Source organism: Miniopterus natalensis, chromosome 1, assembly GCF_054644295.1.
Source record: "Miniopterus natalensis isolate mMinNat1 chromosome 1, mMinNat1.hap1, whole genome shotgun sequence".
In the NCBI taxonomy this organism is placed as follows: Eukaryota; Metazoa; Chordata; class Mammalia; order Chiroptera; family Miniopteridae; genus Miniopterus; species Miniopterus natalensis.
The window spans coordinates 42,562,752-42,577,331 of NC_142081.1; the positions used below are offsets into that span (position 1 = coordinate 42,562,752).

General features: G+C 48.9%; 2 protein-coding genes across 2 annotated transcripts in view; both read right to left on the minus strand.

Moving 5' to 3' along the window:
* Nucleotides 1-1,394: 1,394 nt before the first annotated feature.
* FBXL22 (F-box and leucine rich repeat protein 22) lies at nucleotides 1,395-5,001 on the minus strand. The gene is made up of 2 exons (XM_016208502.2): nucleotides 4,652-5,001; nucleotides 1,395-1,740 (listed from the first exon to the last, which is right to left on the minus strand). The coding sequence occupies exons 1-2, from the start codon at nucleotides 4,984-4,986 to the stop codon at nucleotides 1,395-1,397; spliced, it is 681 nt and encodes a 226-aa protein (XP_016063988.2). The 5' UTR covers nucleotides 4,987-5,001.
* Nucleotides 5,002-7,767: 2,766 nt separating this feature from the next.
* USP3 (ubiquitin specific peptidase 3) overlaps nucleotides 7,768-14,580 on the minus strand; it is an 86,034-nt gene continuing 79,221 nt past the window's right edge. Inside the window, exons 12-15 of the mRNA XM_016208574.2 lie at nucleotides 14,004-14,122; nucleotides 12,689-12,802; nucleotides 12,475-12,542; nucleotides 7,768-10,826 (exon numbers count right to left, since the gene is read on the minus strand). Coding sequence (XP_016064060.1) covers nucleotides 10,661-10,826; nucleotides 12,475-12,542; nucleotides 12,689-12,802; nucleotides 14,004-14,122 — 467 coding nt within the window. The 3' untranslated portion in view covers nucleotides 7,768-10,660. The remainder of the gene's footprint in view (nucleotides 10,827-12,474; nucleotides 12,543-12,688; nucleotides 12,803-14,003; nucleotides 14,123-14,580) is intronic.

Sequence of the window (14,580 nt, forward strand, 5' to 3'; positions counted from 1 at the left end):
ATCCAGCTTCCCTTTCACAAAGAAAAAACACCTGGCCTCAGGTGTACAAAGAAAGGGTCTTGGGCCCAGCAGGCGTGGCTCAGTGGTTGAGCATGGACCTATGAACCAGCAAAGAGGTCATGGTTCCATTCCTGGTCAGAGCACATGCCTGAGTTTCGGGTTCGATCTCCAGTTGGGGGCATGCAGGAGGCAGCCAATCAGTGACTCATCATTGATGTTTCTCTCCCCCTTCCCCTCTCTGAAATAAACACACACATTAAAGAAAGGGTCTTGGTCTCAGCGGGTGATGGGCAGAGCCCGAGTGTGAGCATTTCCCACCACTCATTAGTGCTCCCTGACTTGCCCACTTAACCAAAGTCTTCCCCATGTACCTGGGACCAGGAAGCTGCTGGGTTGCCAAGGGCTTTTACTTTGGTGGCAAAAGGTGGGACATCACTGACTAAAGCCCTGAAATGGAAGACCAGTCGTGTGTCCACATTCAACAAATCCAGCTGGTAAAAATCTAACTTTGCATCAGTTTATAACGGTTTCATTATCAATTACCTACACAGAGCTGCTGCTTTTGTTTTTGTTTTTAATTCTCTACTATGGATTTTTGAAATGCTTGCTTTTTCTTTTATGATACGAGAACGGTAGAAAATAAGGATAACTGTGCAATTTATGTAAAAATCACGTCAACAAGCTAATTTCCAGACTCGGGTGTGCAGTTAACTCCTGTGACTGCATCTTCCCCGGGAAGCGAGAGCCAGCTGGCGTGGGCGCGGCGCAAAGCCGCGGTGGGAGCCGAAGCGGTGGGGCCCTGGGACCCGGAGCCCAGTCCCGTCCGTGGGAGCCTCCGTCGCACGCTGGGCCGCTCTCCGGCCGGTGCCCCAGGTTCCTCCGTCCTCTCGCCGGCTGGCGCAGCACGGAGGCCACTTTCCCGGGAAGCCCGTGTCTGCGCCGTGGGCGGGGCCTCCGAGAGCCTCTAGAGGGCTGCTGGAGCGAGCGGTCCACCGCCGGGGCCGCTCAGTCCCGTTCCGGGGCACCCTGCCCGCGCAGGCCCGGAGACCCCACCTCTCCGGCGCGCCCTCTCCCCACGCGCAGCGAGCCAGCCTGGGTGGCCACTGTCTCTCGCGGGGGTTAGACCTCGGACGCCCCGAGGGTGTAGGCGTCCCCCGCGGGTGCGGCAAGGAGACGGGAAAGGTGCTGGTGGTTAGTGAGAACCACCCGAGTGTTTTCCAAGCATCAGGTCCTTTAATCTCGCTCTTATCCTGTATAGTGAGGTAGATTCTCATGTCCCCTTTTGCAAACGGGTAAACAGGCTCAGGAAATAGAGCGACGGTCTGCGGGGTGGAGGAGCTGCAGTTGCTCCTTTCGCCTGGAACGTGGCTGGTGTCCCTCCGCGGCCCGCTGGCCTAGCGCGGGAGCAGCTTGCGGAGGGCCGGGCCCGGCGCTGGCGGGGAGCGCGGCGGCTGGTCGGGGATCATGGTTGCGCTGTGCTCGGCACGTAGAGCCAGGCGCGGGCACGCTGCACGCAGGCGGCGCAGGCCGGCAGCGCTCACGTTGCGGCAGAAGTCCACGTGCAGCGTCTGCAGCGCCCGCCCGTGCGCCGCCACGGCCACCAGCGTGCGGTTGGTGACGCGCGCGCAGTTCTCCAGGCGCAGGGTGCGCAGGCGCGGGCAGCAGCGCAGCAACCGCGCCAGGCAGTCGTCGGTGACGTGGCCGCAGCCGGACAGCGTGACGGACGCCAGGTTGGGGCACCTGCGGAGAGAACGCGGTAACCGCGGGCCGGGCCGAGGAGGACACGGTAGCCCGCCCCCTGCCGTGCCCGTGCAGGAGCTCACTGGCTCGGTCATCCTCCGCACGGCCCGGGGAGGCGGGGCAGGGCCTTCCGCGGTTAACATGGGGAACTGCCCGCGATGACGCGGCCAGGATCGGAGCCAGGGCGTGTGTCACATTTCCCTTCACCAAACCACCTGCGTGGGTTCTTAGCCCCAGGAGCCCCAGTGGGGAACCCACGCCCCCGTCCTGCTGGGACAGAGGGCATGCCGGTTCCCGGAGGGGGAAACTAGTTATTTGGATCGCTCCGCACTCGTTGCCTTGGGTGTGCGGGAGCAGCAGTGCGTGGTGACCACGCCAGTCCCCCTTTGAGCTGAGGCCCTGACTCTCCTGGCCGGAGGAGAGGCGGGGGGGAAGGGTTTCCTGTGGGGTGGCTTAGGGACAGGCCCGCTCCAACCCTTGAGGAGGAGAAGGGGTGGAGGGCTCTGGGTTCCAAAGCCCTGGTTTCAGCTCAGTTGGCCAGGGCAGTTACTGTATACCCGCTGTGACCCCAGGCTACAAAAGGTCAGGAACCGGAGGTAGCTAGAACCAGGCCCAGGGTGAGTACAGTCAGGGACAGAAGTAGTTTGTCCAGAAAGCTGGGAGGCCCTGCTAACCCAGCCTTACCAGCACCTGATGGAGAAAAAGATCTTGAGCACAGTTAGACTTGGCTGATTTGCAGTGTGACCTTGGATAAGTCACTCACTGAGTCTAATTTTCCCGTGAGGCAGTAAGGAGGGGATAATGCCTGTCAGTGGGGTTGTAAGGATTTTGATTTGGGGTGTAAAGAGCCTTCTATAGGCAGCTGTAACCCTCTTCTGGGAGTGAACAAAGTGCTTCCTGTCAAGAATGACCTATGGTGGGCACAGGCCTTGGCTCCCTGTAACCAGGGGGAGCTGGAGTCGGAACCAGGAGTTGGTGCGGGGAGGGTCCCTGTCCCTTTGCCCACCAGCCTCCCCTCAGTCCCTTGACTGTACCTGGCTGGGACAGCTCGGCTCCCTTGTGCCTGGGGCAGGGTAAGGAACTAAAGTAGAATGCGTAGCCCCGTTTCACACACTGAACTCATTCCATCTTCCCAAGTTCACATGCCTGCCTTAGTCATCACATCAACCTCTGTACCCTCAGTTTTGTGAATGAAAAAACTGTCCCAGAGAGCTCAAGTGACTTGCCTGTGATTTATTTGCTGGTCTGACCCAGGACAAATGTCAACCTTGCTGGGCCACCTCCTCATGTGTCGAGTGGGAGAAATTGTTACTTTCAGAAGGGTTATGAGGATTAGATGTGTAAACCCCACGGGTGTTGAGTGATCCCTTCCTCTGAGAACCTTTAGAATAATCCTGATACAGGAGGAAACCGGAGAAAGAGCTGACTCCCTCCTTGCGCAGCCAGCTATGGCTGCCCTCCCCCAAGCTGATTGCCAGAAGAACCAGCTTTGATGATACGTATCTATCTGTACTATGTGCCAGTGCTGTGTCATTTAATCCTCTTAGCCTGTAAAATAGGCTATTTATCCCATTTTACAGATAAAGAAATGAGGTTGAAAGTAAATATTTGGGTTGGGGTCACATCATCGGACAGTAGCAGAACCAGGGACTTGGCACAGAACCCTGACCTCCAAGCCGTTTGCACTTTTTGTGACACCAGTGGCCTTCGCTGCACCCAGACAGTGGCCTGGGAGGCCCATTCTACACCTTGCTGGTTTGGGGGATTAGAGCTAGTTCTCTTAGAACCAACTTCAGGGCAAGCTTTCTGCCCCATATATATCACCTTCCTCCAGTCTGATTTCTGGGCCTTGCTAAACCCATCAAAACGGCCTGGTCCCATTAGGGCCTAGTCCCAAGTCCACGTTGTTTACTTCCTACTGCCTTAAAAAAGAAAGGTAGGGCTACTACACTATTTTCTCCTATTCCTGTCCTGCTGCCAGCAAACAGCAGCTAGTATACCTGGGTGGCAGCAAGCTGGCTGAGCCTAGTCAGTAGCCAAGGAGTGTCTTCCCTAAAGGTAGGACGGACTAGTAAAGGCTCAGCAAGAGCCTGGCTGAGGAAGTCTGTGTTCTTGCTCTAGGCAGGAGGCTCTGACCATGGAGGGAGCCTGGCATGTGGCTCAGCCTCTGTGTCTGTGGTAGGGTTGACATATCAAATACAGGGTGTATTTAGACATACTTATAACAAAACAAAAATATTCCATTTGAAAATCAAATTTTTATTTGCTAAAATCTGGCAGTCCTAGATTGTGGGCAAATCATACTACTAAGAGCTTTGGTTTGCTTATTTGAAAAAGTAAGCTAAAGCACTCTCCCTTAGGAGAACTGTGAAGATCAGTATGTTTCTAATGAGGAAACCATGACTATGTATCACCACCCCTACACCGAGTCTGGCTGGTCTGAGCTAACTCAGAGCACCCCGGCTTTCTTTCCTCACCTGCAGTTCACAAGCCCTGGGGTTTGCTTGCTATGGGGAGAGTGGAGGGGTGAGCTGATTGCTGAATCCAGGAATCTCTTCATGGGGTCTGACCTTGAAAATCCCGGCCCAGCTGGGCCCACCTAGCACTTAATGGCTGCCAGGGAGGACAGCTGCCCAAAGGACAGCGACAGCTGAAGCCCTTTTCTTCCTCTTTGCTCTAGGACTTGTGAGGCTAAGAGGAGCTTGTGCCCTGCCCCGCCCCCCCCCGCCCCCCCATCAATTTTATCCATCTGGGACTGTGCTGTGGATGGGCCTGGAGGGTCTGCCTTGGGCCTAGTCTGAGGATCCCCGAGGCAGAGCCATCTTGGTCTTGTAAGCTGCTCTTCCCTGCCCCCCAGAAGCCTCCTAGAGCTCTGGATGCCAGTGCCAGGCCTGCTCAGGAGGCGGCCTACCTGTCGCACACCTGGAGGAGGAAATCATTGACCAGGCTCTCATGCCGGCTGCAGATGCTCCTCTGGAAGGCGCTCTTCAGCCAGTCCTCAATGCTGCACACCTGCACGCGGCTGGAGTGCCAGCAGATGGAGAGGCTCCTGAGCGCTGGGCTCAGGAGGAAGTTGTCCTTCTTGAGTTCTGTGAGGGAGCGAAAGTGCAACAGGGGCCAGAGTGCAGGGTCCTCAAACACATCCTGGAGCTGGGGGCAGGTCCTGGCGAGGTTCTTCCTGCTGTCCTTGTCCAGGAAGGAGAAGAGGTGCAGCAGGCACTCCCGGTTGAGCTGGGTGATGTGCATGGTGCGCAGCAGCCACGGAGTGTGGCTGGAGCCCAGGGACCTGACCTACCTCCTGCTGCTCCTCCCCAGCTCCGGGCAGTGGACATATATGGTTGTGGAATGGGGTTTATTTTGGGCTAACAACTGGTGCTGGAGCTGGGGGGTGGGGGAGTGGGCAGCATCCAGACATACGTGCAGCAGTCTGTGTCTCGGCTTATGTTCAGAGGAATTGAAAACCCTGGCAGAAAAGCAGCCCATTGAAGTTAAATAGTTTCCTTAAAAGGGATTTCTTTTCCTTTTAGCTGACAATGGTGTTTAGCAGCGAGCTCATTTGGCTTTTCCTGAGGCATTTTCATTCTAGGTGGCCAGCCAGACCACCTCTGTCTGGGCTTGTGGGCTCTGCCCACAGGAGGGACTCTAATTGTGAACAGTATCCATTTTTCTCCCCAGTACTGTACATCAGAGCGTTTTGCCCCCCTCTTAGTCGGAAGAAACCTGTTGTCTGTAAAGATCTGAGGGTGACAGTTTTGTGTTCAGAGCTGTGAGCAGACATGGATAATGCCTGTCTTCTGCTTTTACTCAGTGGTGATGGTTTTTCCAGGCTGAGCTGAACTGCATTCCAATCCCGCTGCCCTGCACCAGACGGAGGGATGTCCTGGGCCTCGCAGCTGGCTGTTTTTACCGAGTTATTCCATAAAAGATTTATCTTAAGTAGCTTATATTTCCATTTTCTTCTGTGAATGTGCCATGTTTTAAATTTACTCACTTTACCATTTTCTAATGTATCCTGCTGTATTTAGCCTATGTTCCCAAAAATGTCAGGATGGATGAGGTAGCTCTTCATACAGTACTTCTTGAAACAACTTTATGTTAGTCCAAGTTTGCCCTTTAAGCCAGCCGTGCACCATTCTTATGAACGCCTTCAGTTCCGTTTGGCAGATTGCCTGGAAGTCCTATCCATTGAAGTTCTCCCTTCCCAACGTAACTGAGATTTCTCAATACACAGATCCCTTTTGTAACTGAGATTTCTCAATACACAGATCCCTTTTCTAATACTGCTTACTTGAATCCCAGTCCTACCTGGGACCCTACCGTAATTCCCCTGCTATGAAGGCCTGGCTTTGTGTACAGGTTTATTGGTTGGTTGGTTGGTTGGTTGGTTGGTTAGGGGAATGCTGGTAGTAAAGCGTTCTGCCCCTGCAGGAGGGAGGTGAGCAGCCACTTTTCCCTCTGCTGGACCAGGGAACACACCTCAGGGGCCACCGAACAGGAATACTTTGTTTCCAGTTGTGTAGAGTAACAGGGATGAAGCCGGACCCTCTTCAGGAACTCAGGCTTGGGCAGGCCCGGCACAGCTTTGCCTTGGAAAACAGAATGCAGCTAAGGAAGGAGAGGGGCCATTCTGCCAGCTCCTTGCTCAGAGGAGCCAGTCTCAGCTGTCCTTGGTGCCTCAGTTACCCCAGCACTGCCAGGGTGAAGTGGAAGGGGTCACTTTTCTTAAAAACAACAAATCAGCAAAACAGTTAAAAGGAAGCTTTTCTCAAGGAATGGGGAACCAGCTAACATTTCAAGCTAATCTTGTTAACTTCATAATGACAGATGAAGCCCCTCTGCGCTCTAGCTGCACTTCTCCACTCAGAGGTTCACTGCAGCAGCACAGATGGCTTAATAGGAAGCTGCTTTATCTCCACCTTCCCTCCCAAATCCTTTCCAAACCAGTACTCTTTTCAGAGCGCTGACCCCTGGAAATAGGCAGTTCATTCAGCTTCTTAAAAGGCAGAGCCCTGCACGCGCTGGCCACTGGGAAGTCATCTGGCTCGTGTGGCTTCCAGGCTGCGCTCCCACAGCCCTGCTGAGCAGCAAAACCAGCAGAGGAAGCGTCTAGAGCCACACCCCTCTGCTCCTTTGGGTGGGTTATAGGATGTGCCCCAGGATGCAGGGTGGCCCACGTGGCATGCAGGTCTGCAGGGAGGGGTCTGGCCCAGGCCTGGGGTGTCAATGGCAACAGTGCCTCCTTTTTTGTGTGTGTGGAGCTTGGCTCCTTGCCTGCAACAGCAGTAGCTGCACAGCCTCTGACCAGCACAGCTGCCAAAAGGGAACGTGGGACATGGAACCTGAAGGCAAAAGTGTTTGGGCTGCAGGCACCTGTCTTCAGTTTTTATTTTACCTTTTATTGATTTATTGGGGTGACAATAAAATTATATAGGTTGCAGGTGTACAGTTCTATAATACATCACCTGTATATTGCATTGTGTGGTCACCACCATGTCTTCAGTTTTAGAAGACTGATGGGAACCAGCAAATAAGTAACACAGGAAAACCATGGTGTGGATACAGGGTGGTTCTTGTTTTTCTGTTTGCAGGGGACATGGGGGCAGAGAGAGAGTACGTAAGAGCTTACTGTAAAGCAGAACATATTTTAACAGCTCTTACTCGCTTGTTTTACTTTAAAAGACCAATATCCTTCGCTCAGAGCCCAAAACCTGGTTCCTCAGGGTAGTCCAGCTGTGAAGGAGGTAAGCCAACCCCATGTTTAAAGGATCAGCTGGCACAAGAAGAGACAGGGCGACTTCATTCCACATGGTGAGCTCTCAGGCTCCTGACAGCAGGCACTGGAGGGTCTCTTCCCGCCACCACTCTGCCCCTACAGGCCATGCCATCTGGGCCCACATTCACCAGCCTCAGATGACGAGGGTTCTGTAAGAATTTACTACCTGCTGACTGACATATCCTGGTTCAAGCTCTGGGCCTTATTATTTACTTGACTCCACTGAAAGGTATTCAGAAATAACAGTCACAAGGAAAGAGACCAGACTTTTAATGATACTTTCCATAAAACAGTTCAAGTGAAGCAGAAAAGGGATGTGATTACAACTTAAATGAAATCAGTCACTTGCACAGTTAATCCTCTCGGCATCATACAAACTAGGTTTAATGGCAAATGATTACATCACAGCACAACCAACACGTGCAGAGGGCAGTCTGGAGTCTGGCACACTCTGACCTGGGCTACAATGACACCACCCGTGCCCACCTCTCCCTGTGCTGCGGGCGCGTTCCTGTGGCTGCACTCGGTCACCTGGACCCACACTCTGGGTGCAGGAACAGACTTCGCTCATGCGCTTCTCCAGGGCCCGAGTGAAGAGGCCACTTCAGCAACATCAGGGACTGAGAGAGTAGGGGCCAGGGAGGTTGAAGTGGGGTAAGTATGTCTAAATAGATGTATGTACACTAAACCAATGAAGGAGGTTTGGCTTTAAGAAATAAATATGTCCCCAACCCCAGAAACCAAGCTGCTGAGTAGGTTCCACAGGTGAGATACACATTTAACTCAACTGGAGCCAGTACACTTGACTGGTTTAATTCTATTACATTTGTCATCACTAGACACTGAGTAGAATACAGTGGATTAGCAAAGGTTTCTCCACCATGGAGAGAGATTTGTGTTGCCACAAACTGTTCTATCACCCACATACGTGGGAGGACTTCTGAGAAAGGTTTTTTGTCCAAGGAGCCATGTGACTCAGCATGAGGCCCTGCTCAGCAGAGCTCTGAGCAAGGAGCCACCTGCCAGAGAAAGCAAGGCTCAGGGAAAGCCCTGAAGAGCACAAAAAGGTCAGCTTTTAAAGTAGATGTGATAAGGCTACACACTTAAATTTTAAAATACAAACAGGCACATTTACATCACTGGTAAGTGCACAATTCAAATGGATCCACTTTATCAAACAGCTTTCATGATATTTAAACAGTTCTGCTCAAGTAAAATCAAGCAATAAAAACACTACAGAAATTCAAAGAGGAGATGTGTTCATCTCTTAAGCCAATAGTGCCGCCTGTCTGAGGACCACTTTCCCCAACAAAGTCCAGTCTGTTGCTAAATTCCATCTGGTATAAAAAGATAGCTTTTCTCCACCAACATCAACACTGCCCAAGTCTTTACTGCTAAAGTCACAGCTGCCCACTCAGACTCCCGACCTATGTGCAAGTGTTAGAAGCCACAGCTGGCACCTTCTACAGCAGAAGAGCCTGGGCTCATAGGAGATGCTCAGCAAGATCAGAGCAGTGGTGTTAATGGATTGATATATTAGATAAAATTAAGTGAAACTCATTTTCGTAGATTAAAAACTGTCAAATATGACAATTTCTTGTGGTTCACATAATGTAATTTAGCATTGTGAACCATTTTAAATACATGTTCCCCTCTTAATTATCTCCTAGACTAAGCTGTAAGCCCTAAACATGACAGCAAAGCTTTTTTCTCTGGAGTGAAAATTTAGACCAGCACCATCCAAGAAAACTACACATTGATGGAAACGTCTTGGGTCTGCGCAGTACTACGCCATGTGGCTCTTGCGTGCCTGAAATGTGGCTGGTGTTGACTGAAGAACTGAGTTCTTAATTTTAATGTGTGGCTAGTGACCACCATACTGGGTAGGACAATGTCAGACATGATTTTAGTCTGCTGCTAGTCATGTTAAAGTGTTTAGCAGATGGGGCACCTTTCTATTTACTGGATGGGATGCTGCCTGATTCATGAATTACTGAATAAAGCCAATAAGATCTTTAAAAAAAAAAAAAAGTGTTTAGTGGATGTGGTCGTCTGTGAGGAAATGTGGGATTTGATGGGATTCTAGTTCCAAATTTCAATTTTAGTTAAATCTAAATAGTTATCTTTCTTGAAATTTTTTAAAAGAGACTACTAGAAACAGAAACTACCTATTCACAGTGAGAATATTTTCAACTTGCCCTGCTATCTGGATAAGCCAATGGGTTTATGAAACGGTCGTAAGGACTCTCATCTCCTTCCGCAGAAGCCAGCCCCAGTGTTACCTGAAGAGTAGATGACGGTAAATAAACGCCGGGGCAGGCCAAGCAAGGAGTGGGACTAAAGCGCACGTGCAGTCAGCCCCGGGCTACAACTAAGGCGAATTCGATGTTCGCATCTCACTGGATAACACCTACACCATGTCCTGAGTCACAGGGCTTTTTAGACACTAAATGTATTTGGTATTTTCTGTACTCCTATCTTCTCCATGAAAACTCACATTTACAAAATACCTCAAAACCAAAAATCCAACAGGGTAATTCTTGAATTTTCAGTACAGATACCACCAAACCAACAGTTATTTAGTTAGTGCTGAGACACAGCAGCCTTGAGAGGGATCAAGAGCATCAGTCACCGGGTCTACTTGACGATGCCCCCTCAGCTACCTGTACAGGCAGAAAGAGCGGTTGCTGAGCAGTCGCTGCCATCTCGTGGGCCACAAGTCACACACACGTGATTCTCGGCAGCACAGCTGTGAAGGGCAGCAGGCAGCCACGCTGTTCTTCAGCCAGGAACACACCTTGCTGTCGGCGTGAGAGCAATGAAGCATCGATGTAAATGTGCCTCAGAGTGAGAACCGAAACATTAATATAAAAAAGTCAAATAGAACTAAGTTCTTGGAACTACATATAAAAACTGAATTATTACAACTAAAGCAGCAAATCAAAATATCTGCTGAGGTTTTCTGGTAGAACTAAAAAAAATTAGTTGGTGCCCATGTTCAATAAGTCACTACCACTGACAAAATAAAACTAAACCCAAAATAGGAAATTGAAAAGTGCATAATGAAATTACATCTTGGATCAAGTATTTATGGAAAATTGGAAATGTCTGTCCGGCATCGGTGATGAGTAAGATCTGGAGGAGGCATTAAAGTTTATCCGACCCTGCTTTGGCCTGGCGCTCCACGTAGAACAGAATGTAGGCCTTGGCCTTCCCCACGGTGTCCTCCTCAGTCAGTGTTACAGTGCTGTCGTTGAAGTGGAACCAGCGGCCTTCATGAGTTGCATATGCTGTGTAATGTCCAGAACCCACCCTGTAAGGAAGTCAAAAGATCAAAGAAAATCACAGAAGGATCTGTGCAACCATAATTTGTTAGATACACAATAAACTTTAGTAAGTGCTGTAACTGAAAAAATCCTAGAAAATTGTGGTTTAAGATGGGTTGAGTTCATGTATTTATCTTCCTCAAAACCCACTGAGATGACAAGGAATAGACTGACACTGGAACCAGAAGTGGAAGATTTTCTAGAACATAAAGGCGTACACTTGGCACTGGATCAACAGAGAAAGCAAACAGCTGAGTAACTCAACCTAACGAGCCCAGGCCAAGGCCTATAGAAACGTGGAAAACAGAACCAGACATCCCCTCAGAGTTCTGGGGGAAACGGAAATGGATAAGTAACCTGGCTCAAGGAAAGTGCTTCTCCCTACTTTGGCCATCAAGGGCTTTCCTCTGTCAGCACAACCCACCCACCCTCCCAGGCAGAACAGCCTACAGGTATAAAAGGGACCTGCACAACCGTTAGAAAAACTCTCACCATCTGCCAACATGACCAGTCTCATCACTTACTATGACTGAGTAAACATCCAAAAATCATCAGTCTTGAGGGGAGAAAAATAGCATAAAGGAGAAGTGCCAGGAAAAGCTAATTAATCACTGAGGCAATGACAGCAAAAACCAAAGAGAACTTTAAAAACTCTAATCAGTACCAATGGTTTCGAGAAGATGCTGCAACCATAAAACAGGAACAGGCTGTTATGAAAAAGTTATGAGAAAAATGTGATCTCCGCAATACAAAAATCCACAGAGAAGCTAATCTTCAGTTTGGATACAGATGGAACACACCATGGCCCTCTTCAGGAACAAAGAAATGGAAAACATAGCTAAAATATATGAAGACTCTGGAAATTTACTATACATTTAACAGGTCAGGTGTTCCAGAGGAAAGAATGGAGAATGGGGTGGAAAAAATAAACACTTCCATTAGTGGAAGACACCATACTAAAACTGACCCTATCAGCCACCAAGCAGGAATATCTCACGTTATTTCTTAAGTTCAAAGACAAAGGATCCTATGACCTTCCAAAGACAAAAAACAGGTTGCCTATAAAGAAGTGAAGAGTCAGACAGTGGGCCTGTTCCTAATTCTATGACTGGTGAAGTCAGCGGAGTAATGTCTACAAAGCTTCTGAGGGAGAAGGATTTTCCAAATGGACAGCAGTTTGCCCAAGTGATAGGAGCCGAGCGTGAAGGTAAAGTAGCCGTCCTCAGACCAGCGCTCAGAAGGTGGATGCCCCTACTATAGACTTTCGGGGGGAAAGAATCAACACTTATTCAACAAAGTAAAAAACGAATCTTTACAGTACAGGACATGAAGTAAGTTTTAATTTTCCATTCTCCCCATTTAAACATCAATTGGCAAAGGAAGTAACGAGTAAAGGAGGCTCAGGATTTGTGAACAGGCTGCGTTCTGAATGCTGGGCTCAAATGACCACGCTCCATTTTGCTTTTGTGCCTTCTCTTCACACTTCACAACACTCTGGCAGGAATCCTTCACACCAAAACTGAAGGAAAATTCTACTCCACCCACTTTAGTGCACCTGAATCCATTTCCTAGGGAGTGTGGGGGAACTGTCAAGCGTGGCACATTCCCAGCCGGGCCCGCCCATGCCGCACTCACCCGGACCCGTGGTGCACCACCACCGCCGCCAGGTCGTACAGGCAGCTCTCGGGGCCGCTGTTCTCGGGCTGCGGAGCAAGGGAGAGGCATCCAGTTAGGAGCAGTGGTCAAGGGCGTCAGTATCTCCCGCCTCAATGGCCTCCACCCTGGGTCTGTGAAGACTTAGTTTACTGCAGAGGCATCTTCTCACCATGCTAACGAAGGTATTACTTACCTCTAGCAAGTAGCATTTCATGTCTAGGCCCCTCAGTGGAAACTCTACATATGTGTCAACTTTGTTTCTTAAATATGCTGTCCAATGAAATCTTTTCAAATGTAAGCATAGCACCTGGACCAGAAATAAGGACAAAGATTGTAAACAAACACCTAACTTACCTTTCAATCAAAATTAACTACTTGGTTAACTGTCTCTCAAATATTTTATCAGTTTTTCTTTTGATCCTTGACATTGCTTTCTTCCACGCATATATTATAGTGATGTTATGATTTGTGATAATGAAATATATATTTGGTCTTAGCTCCCTTTTCTGGCATACAGCTCCAGAACTCTGAGAATGTCCTAAGTGAAGAGAGTGATCAAGATGTCTTTTGTTATGTCAATGAGATGGTCAGTGGACCTCCCCTTAGGATGAGGGCCCCAGCTCTCTGATAGGAAGTTGCATCAGTCACCAGTGGCCAGTGATTTAATCAGTCATGCCTAAGAAATGAAGCCTCCATAAAAACCCAAAATGATGGTATATGGAGAGCTTCCTGGTTGGGGAACCAGATGCTTTCATGTGCCACCCAAACTCCACAAGAACAGAAGGTCCTATGTTTGGGACCTCACCCGATGAATTTCTTCATCTGGTTGTTGACTGTACCCTTTAATATCCTTGGTAATAAATCAGTAATCTAGTGAGTAAACGGGTTTCCTCAGTTCTGTGAGCTACTCTAGCAAATTAATGCAACCCAAGGAGGGCGCTTGGAAATCTGTGGCAGCAGCCACAAAAGCCAGGGCACCAGTCACGTAAAAGCTCCCCTTTGGAAGACACTGGCACTCTAGAGTGTGGCAGAGGTAGAGCTCAAAGATGGTACCTGCCAGCCTCCATCCCCGGCGAGATCCCTATCAGAAGTACAGGCATCTAAACTGCAAAGAGGGGGGTCAAGATAACCTCCAATGTATAGGTCAGAAACCTAAAGAAAAAACCTGGGCTTATGACTGGCTCTGAAGTGGAGGACAGCCTTGTAGGACTGAGCCCTTACCCTGTGGGATCTGATGTTACTTCCAGAGAGTGTCAGAACTGAGTTGAATGTAGGACACCCAGTGGTGTGGGGAACTGCTTTGGTGGTGTGGTGGGAACCTCTCTCCCCTCCACACACTGGAATCTGTGATCAGGACACTGTACTGTCAAAGGGTTTATTTAGTTGTTACTGAAAGCACTAGAGACCGATACAGAAGAGATTACACAGAGTTGCAAAAACAATTTGCCTTTCATCAGGCATAAGCACTGTCCCTTGAATTGCATTATAATTTAAAACTCGACACTTACCTTGGGTAGTTTTTGAATCCAAAACTTTTTAGTGGACTTTTGTTTCTTTTTGCATTTGTGGCACATATATAACTCCGTCTCATCAAGTTCTTCTAAGTCGGTAAAACTGCGAAGACAATCTGAAACCAAATTGATTTTGGCAGCATTACAACAGGAAGCCTTTAATAGAGGCAGTACACTGTGGGAAAGGGAAGGAACTTTGACGCCGAACAACTTAGGCTCGTATCTCAGCTTTATTAGCTATACGTGACTGTGGACAAGTCAGCCTTTCTCAGCTTCAAAATGAAGATCTAAAAATAACACCTCCTGTGAAGAACTGCTGTAAGGTCAAAAAATAATGTGTACAAAGTGCCTGGCATCATGCCTGACATCTGGTAATGATCAATTAATGACAGACGAACGGTGTTATGTTTTTTCAGTTGGTGTTGTTGAGTTTGCTGTTATTAAAGAATTAGTCTGAATGATTCTGATAAAAATGGTTCCCTAATGAAATCAAGGTTCAAACAGCAATTTTCTATCAAAGTTCATAAAAAAGTCAAATTTAGATCAAATAATTTCAGTCATAACTTATTAGAAA